The 8,821-nt window shown below is 44.5% G+C and overlaps 1 protein-coding gene across 1 annotated transcript; it reads left to right on the forward strand.

Annotated features, from left to right (window-relative positions):
* Positions 1 to 1,315: 1,315 nt before the first annotated feature.
* Positions 1,316 to 8,343, forward strand: gpr17 (G protein-coupled receptor 17). Its single transcript, XM_080430863.1, has 2 exons — positions 1,316 to 1,582; positions 6,309 to 8,343. Exon 2 carries the CDS (start codon positions 6,321 to 6,323, stop codon positions 7,338 to 7,340), a length of 1,020 nt encoding a protein of 339 aa, XP_080286989.1. The 5' UTR covers positions 1,316 to 1,582; positions 6,309 to 6,320; the 3' UTR covers positions 7,341 to 8,343.
* The last annotated feature ends 478 nt before the right edge of the window (positions 8,344 to 8,821 follow it).

Here is an 8,821-nt window from a genome sequence, read left to right on the forward strand (position 1 = left end):
AGTATTGGCTCTACCGGACTTAAAACAATGAAATAGGTCGATATTCTTTATTTTACATGATGACTGTATTTAATGAGGAATTCATTGTTGAGACATGATACATTTTTTGCTTGTCAATGCTGAAAAATAAAGCCTTTTCTCAGTTGATTCCTTTTGGGTAACTCTGATCATTTAGTAACATGAGGAGTTGATCCGTTGTTGATCAAAATCTTCAGCAGACAGAAAAAAATATGTGTTTTTTAATCAGCCTTCACATCAGTTGGATGTGAATAACATATTTATTTATGATGACAGGCGGTCACGCCACACCATGTTTTTTCTGCGGGGCGATGAGATGCACAAATCAGACAAAGAAGCATAAAGCCTGATCGAAATGAGCCGATCTACAAGCTCACAACGTGTCGCAGCCCGTGGGTATGTGGCTGATAGAGCTTGTAGATTTCAGTGCGTGACACCCGCGAGCAACTACGCATAACTCAGGCGTAACAAAAGTGGGGGCCCATCCCAATTAGTAGCTGGCAATAGATTAACAGAGCAGTGTGATCTCCACAGCTCTGCCTGCATAGTGGTTCCATTGAACGGCTACAGATTACCATTTGCATATCGATGTTTCATCCCGTAGTGGAGAGACAGGAAAGAAGTGTCCAAAACACACAGCTGGGACCTCCGCGTATGAAAGAAATATTATCCTCTGTCTGACACCCCCCCCACCACACACACACACACACACACACACACACACACACACACACACACACACACACACACACACACACACACACACACACACACACACACACACCACATCTGTCTCATGGCTATGTGGCTGATTATTTTGGGCATTCCAATTCAAGATGCCCCCAGGAGGCAAGAGACCAACAAGGGCCTCTCTTTCCATCGAGCCCCCCTTCTCCTTCCCCTTGTTTTTCTCTTGCTCTCCTAAGGGGGCTCGGGGGCCCTCTTTGGAACTTTGTGAGCAGACCGTCTAAAGGATCATCTCTAAGACTTATAGTCATAAACTGCTCAATTAACTACCCAGTCTTGTATCAAGTGATAGTGGGGAGGAGGAGGGGGTCTTCATGTTAAGAGCATTTGTTCGGTACACCGCCAGGCCCCGTTTCCATGGATTCATACCCGACGACTCATTGCGACTGAGGCACGCATTCTTTTCTCCGCTGCTAAAATGCGCCACTTAGTCTGACTCGGGGCTATTGTTGAGCGCACAAGTGGTTCTCTGAGGAGCAGAGATGGAGAAGAAAAGGGCGGGGTCAAGGTTCAAACGAAAAGTGTCTCCCATCGGGAGTCCCTTTTTCTGTTATCAAATTTGTTGAGACACAAAAAGAGCTACAGTCTCATTCCCGGGAACATCTTGACAGAGAGTAAAGGGGGTGATAGGACAGCATTCCTCCTGTCAGAGCGCCACACAGTTCACACTACTCCCAGCCTTCACTTTGCATCGCTCAGGGACGGCTGCACAGCCCTCTGCTCTTCCACCAATTGTTGCTCCGTCTGCAGCAGCCACTGAAGCACTCCTCCTCTAGGAAGCCTAACCTTCAAGCACTCACAAGCTCTGCAGAGGCGGGTAAGTCTTTCTTTTTTGTATTCTTTAATAAAGCAATAGTGTTTTAACTATTTTGTGACAACTTTACAGTAAGTCTTTTTTTAATTGTCTTTATTTGTTTATATATGTACAGTAATTTTGGTCATGGAAATCATTTCTGAATTGCAAAAAAGGGCAGATTTTAGATTCTGGGTGCATTTTCTCAAGGACCCAATACAATTATTCAGCATCAGAAGTGTATCTAGCATAGTTCTCATTTTTCTTTCTTTCAATCATACATTTTTCATTGTCATCATGAAACTTGCCCCCCAAAAATGCCTGCCTATAGTTTTCAGATAATTTCACAAAGCATACAATGTCATCTTCTAAATCGAGGGCAGATGGATGAATTCATATTGATAGTGCTATTTCAGTGTCATTACTGAATCTCACAGTGGCTTGGTTGCACCTGCGTGTCAGTGTTTCTGTGTGAATGTTTAACATTGCTGGGCTGACAGCGGCAGAGTGCACTGCATATTTGCTCACAATGAGCTACTTTCAATAATCTCTGAAAAGCCCAACACCAAGACGTGCGCAATCCTCTTTGTCACTCTTTACAAGAGAATGCCTGTACAGATTAGTCTAACCAGATCACTGCGATGAAGGCATTTTGGATTCTCTCTCTTCAGGATTAAGCCCGGTGGGGTGGGGTGGCTTGGTATTTGGGTGAGCTTTTGCATTCAAGTGTGCTGCCCCCGGTCTGTTGTCCCTGAGGAGACTGTTCTTTCCGGGACGACTTGTGCTCCTTAATGCCAATTGCCAGGAGTCGGGGCTCCTACTGAGAAATGCCCTTCCTTGCGAGTCCCACAGCTCCACTTTGCGTTGCGTCCACGCACGCACCCCCCCCCCCCACACACACACACACACACACGCACACATCTGGCGGGCTCCTTTAGGGACACAGGCCTCTGGACAGTGTGCTGATGAGACGGTGCTGTGGCTCAGGCAGATAAAGGATGTTTTCAGCCTTCTGTCAATTGTTTCCACAGCTTTTGTACGGGGGGGGGGGGGGTCAGGTCCTACAATGGGGCTAGCATTTCTTTAATAGCATTTTGTGTTTGTTGAATTAAGTGTGCATTGTATGTTTGGTTTCCTCCTGGAACATCCCATCGTCTGTGGAAAAACACATTTTGCGCCCCGTCTCACCTCCTCGTGTGTTGTGCTTGGATTCTCTTCAGATTTCATTATCTCCTACAGATGTCCAGTGAGTCTGTTGACGATCCCTGATTAGTTACGTTTATTGTGCAGTTGATGCGGAAAAGACACAAATACAGTACAAAATGTATGCATTTAGAATGACAATCCAGTGTCACTGTCCAGAGAAAGGTGCCTAAGAAATGTGTATTAAATGTGATCAAAGGGGATAGGTGTTCCTATTATGAATTTTTCATACAATTCACTGTACCATGGCACATGGTTTGCAGCCAGTTAACTCTTGGACTGCTACTCTCCTAAAAAAACACCAACCTTTGGAACTCATAAATTAAATACATTATAAATTTGCATTGATAAACTTGATTTTGAATAATTGACAGACAAGTAAACTAATGCAAACGGATCTCTGACCCACTGACAGATAAAGGATCTTATAGGCATCTGTATCTTATCTCTACATCAGTGGTATAGCCTATGTTAATCTATTTCCAGGCTGCTTTCCACACACTTTTTACTTTTGAAAAATGAATTAGGGTGCTTTGGTTTATGTACAGAAGTTGTTGCTTTCTTGCATAAAAACACCAACTTCCTAATACATGTACATTTCTATGGACAATAAAGCAGATTCTGACATTGGAAAGAGGTCCAGTAAGGCCATTTACCTTCTGTGATTAGTTGAATTTATTGTGGAGTTGTTGGTTGTGTAGTTGTTGGGGAAGAGACCGAAATAGTAGAATGCTGAAGTTAGAAAGAGAATTGAGTGTTTGAGAGAAGGTGCAGCTGGACTGATGGGGCTTTTCGGGGACACTGCTGGGTGGGAGGGAACGTCTTCTTATTTAGATTTGGGCGTGTGAGGATTTCTTATGCTTTGAACAAATATTTATGATGGGACTTTCAAGGAGGGGCGAAGAGTAATCAAATGATTGGTCTGAATAACTGCAAGAAAATGTGTGCCAAAAGGTTGTACTTGAGGATTATTCTTGTTGCAAGTTGCAACACGAGGGATGTCGTGCAGGCCCAGGGACACTTTAGGACGTGGTGCACAGAGTCACATGGCTGTCCTAGTTGGGTGGATAAGCGTAAGCCTATCCAGAATGCTGAAATAGTGGGAGTGAGTGCCTTTCGAAACAATATTGGTGTTATTTCCTGCAATTCACTGGAACGGAGTTCATTATTCAGTCAAAATCAGGCCTGTATTGTTTTGGAATAGCTGAAGAAAAATGATACTTCCCTACTCTCACGTTTCTCACATAGGCTACAGTATTTACACAAGAAGTGTCACTGCCAGGGTTGGGAAGTAATGCAATACATCCAAGGAGTTACGAAATTAAATAACACAATAAATATAACTTTCAGACTATCAACTATAAAAGCACATGAATCCTAGCGTCCCGTTGTGAGTTAAATGTTTGTGATTACACTAAAATGTCTCTTGCCAGTAAAAAGCACCAGAATTGTGAAATCAAAAATCATATTTCCAGGCTATAGGTCTACCACTCTACTGTATCACATTTTTGCATCTTGCGGGCAAAGGTCAGGGAAGCATGCATGTAGGCAGAGGCAGGCAGGCAGCGTTATCAACGATGCAAGATAACGTTGTGTCCTCAGAATGTCTACCTGTTTGTTTTCATAACTTGGTTTAAGATCAAAACATAACAACCTTCACTGGTTATGCTGAAGAGCTTTGAGTAAAACATTCTTGACAGTAAACAAACAACTTTGAGTACGCTGTGACTATGTGTTATACTAGGACATAGTTTGTATGGGGTGCTTATACAATATCCTGGTTTAAAACATGGTATTTACATTAAAAACAAGACTGTCATTTACAGCTTGGCTACCAATATTGTGTGTGTGTGTGTGTGTGTGTGTGTGTGTGTGTGTGTGTGTGTGTGTGTGTGTGTGTGTGTGTGTGTGTGTGTGTGTGTGTGTGTGTGTGTGTGTGTGTGTGTGTGTGTGTGTGTGTGTGTGTGTGTGTGTGTGTGTGTGTGTGTGTGTGTACTAGGGTCTCAGACGATAGAAGCACACGCAGTAGCGTTTTAAACTTAAAAGTCTTACAATCCCAGATTTGACCACCAGGCGACGGCAGCTTCACTGTTCTACCGCGGTTTTGCAGGCTTGGTTCAGAGGGGGAAGCCATTGGCAACCCCTCATTGGCTGGCCTTCAGCCAATAGGGAGTTAAGGGAGAAAGTGAGAAAGTGACGACTAGTTGCAGGGTTGACAGCTTGTTGCCAAGCTGTAAAATGTAAGTAACCTACCTAACCCTGGCTACTGCATGTCACAGATGGATAGCTACACACAAGTAACGCCCCTGTTTACATGGCCTTGAACTAAATGTGACATGGGGAGTCAAACCGCCTTCTAACAATAGTTGTCTGGACACACTGCTTCCTTTGAGGGTGTAGGCTGGTATGGACCAGATGAGTTAGTGTCTAGTTATGTAGGCTGGTATAGGAACAGATGAGTTAGTGTCTAGTCATGTAGGCTGGTATAGGACCAGATGAGTTAGTGTCTAGTCATGTACATGTACACTGGTATAGGACCAGATGAGTTAGTGTCTAGTCATGTACATGTACACTGGTATAGGACCAGATGAGTTAGTGTCTAGTCATGTACATGTACACTGGTATAGGACCAGATGAGTTAGTGTCTAGTCATCATGTACATGTACACTGGTATAGGACCAGATGAGTTAGTGTCTAGTCATGTACATGTAGGCTGGTATAGGACCAGATGAGTTAGTGTCTAGTCATGTACATGTAGGCTGGTATAGGACCAGATGAGTTAGTGTCTAGTCATGTACATGTAGGCTGGTATAGGACCAGGTGAGTTAGTGTCTATTGAGGTAAATGTGGGCTGGTATAGGACTAGGTGTGGTATTGTCTGAACACGTACATTCAGGTCATGGAGGTATAGTCATCTTGTCTGAGGTAATCTGTGCATACTGGCATCTCTTGGGACTTTTGGGACTGGCAGAGTGACAACCTGTGTGTGTGTGTGTGTGTGTGTGTGTGTGTGTGTGTGTGTGTGTGTGTGTGTGTGTGTGTGTGTGTGTGTGTGTGTGTGTGTGTGTGTGTGTGTGTGTGTGTGTGTGTGTGTGTGTGTGTGTGTGTGTGTAGAATAGTGTGGGCGGATAGAGAAGTATCATTTCCTGACTCAGGGAGAGTTTACAGGCTGTATATTAACATTCAATGCATTTTTGTCTCAAGGGAGTCAAATGCCAGGTTATAAATTACTGCGTGTTTCACCAGTGACCTGAAACACGTTTCTCTACACTGCACAGCATTATGTTGTTGGAATTCTGTAACAGTAATATAATTCACAATTCATTAATAAAAGCAAATAATGAGCTGGCTACTGAATCTGCATCAAGTTATGTATAACTTATGCCTGATTTATACTTGGTTGGTGCTCATCGAAAATAGCAAATCTACAAGCTCACAATGTCACACTGCGACGCGTTGTGAGCTTGTATATCAGCGCTTTTTGGTGCGCACAACCCAAGCATAAATCAGACCTTATTCATTTATCTATGTCTTTCTATCTCCTCAGCTTCACAAGAGAATGGAGTCCACTACGTTAGAAGGTCCCACCCTGCTGTCCAACGGATCATCAGAAGCCTGTTTGGCGGGGGATGACGTTGTGGAGAACATGCTGTTCGGAGGCTACTACGTCCTGGTGTTCCTCCTGGCGCTGAATGGTAACGGCCTGGCGCTGTGGATCTTTTCTCGCCAGAGGGGCACCTCCTCCCCCGCAAACGTCTTCCTGCTGCATCTCGCCGTCGCCGACCTGTCCTACGTGATCATCCTGCCTCTGAGGGCCACTTACCACCTCACCGGGGGCCACTGGCCCTTTGGGGAGGTGCCATGCAGGTTGGCTGGTTTCCTCTTCTACGTCAACATGTACGCCAGCCTGTACTTCTTGGCCTGCGTGGCGGGGGACCGCTACCTCGCCGTGGTGCACGCGGTGAGGTCGCTGAAGGTCCGCCGCGCCCGCTACGCGCACATCGCCAGCTTCTGTCTGTGGGCCCTGGTCACCGTGGCCATGGCGCCCCTTTTGGTCACACACCAGACCGCAGAAGTGGACGGCGTGACGGTGTGCCTGCAGCTGTACAGGGAGAAGGCCTCGCGCCGCGCGCTCATCTCACTGGGCGTCGCGTTCACCCCGCCGTTCCTGGTCACCCTGTCCTGCTACCTGCTCATCATCCACAGCCTGCGGAAAGGCTCCAGGTTGGAGCCAGCCCTCAAGCTGAGGGCCCTGAGAACCATCGGCCTGGTCATGCTCATCTACGTGGTGTGCTTCCTGCCTTATCACGCCATCAGAGCCATCTTCATCCTGGGCTACAGCAGCCCCGACATCTCCTGCCAGGCTCGCAGGGGCCTCAGCCTGGCCAACCGCCTGGCCTCCGCCCTCACGTGTCTGAACGGGGCCATGGACCCGCTGGTCTACCTTTTCGGGGCAGAGAAGTTCCGTGGCACCATGACGCGTCTCTTCTGCAGAAATAATGGCGGGCTCTCGGCAGCCACCAGTGGAGACTTAAAGGGAACGCGCGAGAGCTCGCTGAGCGCCAAGTCCGAGTTTTGAGGTGGGGGGCCATTTTATTCAACTCGTTTGGAACTTTCTTTAAATACTGCCGCTTTTATAGCTTTGGTAGGGTAAAACAGGGACATGTCTGGTGAACTTTGTACAGAACTGTATCAGTGCAGCGTCCCTGCAAAAGCTGTGTCTAAAAGCCTTGATGGTTATTAGGTTATGCTGAACAGAAAGCTGGCTACACGTGCTAATTAAATCGGATGGTGCTACTGCCTTGGGTAAACATTCTGTAAGCCCCTGTAAGCTTCGCTCTGCAAACCAACAGCTTATAAATGCTTCATAACACTATAGTATAATTCATGCTGACACTGGGGAGTAATTTGTGTCATCACACACAATAAACTCCGTAGTGTTAATTTAACTCTAATAGTGAACAAATGTAACCAACTTGTTCTCTATCAGAGTTACAAATGAATAAATTAACACCGAGACACTGATTTTACTATGTAACCATGTGTAAATATTTTGTACACTTTCAATGTTTTATGCTATATTTATTTTATAATTGTATGCCAAATATCTATGTATGTTATTGTAGCTAATAGTCGCAACCCTTTAATCTAATTTCCTTTTGTAACTTTCTTTTAAGGACAAAACAAACATGAATTTACGTTTTATAACTTGTGGCTTAACATGGCTTATCAAAGTGTAATTCTTTATAGGTTGACGAAGGACTGCAGTGAGAAGAAGGCAGTATATTCACTTGGTTTCTGCTTGACAAATCTTTTGATGTTTGTCTGTCTGTTTGTGAGAATGTATATCTTTTCTTTAAGAAACTATTCTATGCATTTGTTACATTGTTCCGAGGTTTATGTTATTGCACTACTGTATCAAAAATTCAACTATAGTAAGCCAATTTTGACTACATATAATTAAATGAAATGAGTGAAACAGCAGCAGCTATATTTAGAGTCTGTGACTTAAAGGTGTAAATGTATAACTTTTGTATCATTAAATAATTGAGCTGATGTTTTTTTTTAAACAAACAGTTGTTGTATCTGAGTCACCTTTTTTCATGTCTTTCCCCCCTTGTGATAATAAAACATGTTTTTCATACAGCACAGTGTAGTATACAATCTATACAAGAAATATATACATATACAGATATACATATATCAAATGTTTTGACTGTAGCAGCAGTGTAACTGTTACTGTGGTGAGGTCATTATGTATGTGTGTTTTCTTTGAAGCCTGCTTGAGGTTTTCATTGTGTGTGTGTGTGTGTGTGTGTGTGTGTGTGTGTGTGTGTGTGTGTGTGTGTGTGTGTGTGTGTGTGTGTGTGTGTGTGTGTGTGTGTGTGTGTGTGTGTGTGTGTGTGTGTGTGTGTGTGTGTGTGTGTGTGTGTGTGTGTGTGTGTGTGTGTGAGTGTGTGTGAAAGTGGTAACCCCTGTTTAAGACACAGGATGGAAACCTCCTTGGCTGCAATGCTTTGTCACAGCGCCAATTTTATTTTTTCACGTCATGTGACTCGG

This window comes from Gymnoscopelus braueri (assembly GCF_963280865.1).
Source record: "Gymnoscopelus braueri genome assembly, chromosome: 6".
Lineage (NCBI taxonomy): Eukaryota > Metazoa > Chordata > Actinopteri > Myctophiformes > Myctophidae > Gymnoscopelus > Gymnoscopelus braueri.

What these genes read in the sequence shown, in the direction of transcription:
- gpr17 (XM_080430863.1), top strand. Translation starts at nt 6,321, where the DNA reads ATGGAGTCCACTACGTTAGAAGGTCCCACCCTGCTGTCCAACGGATCA.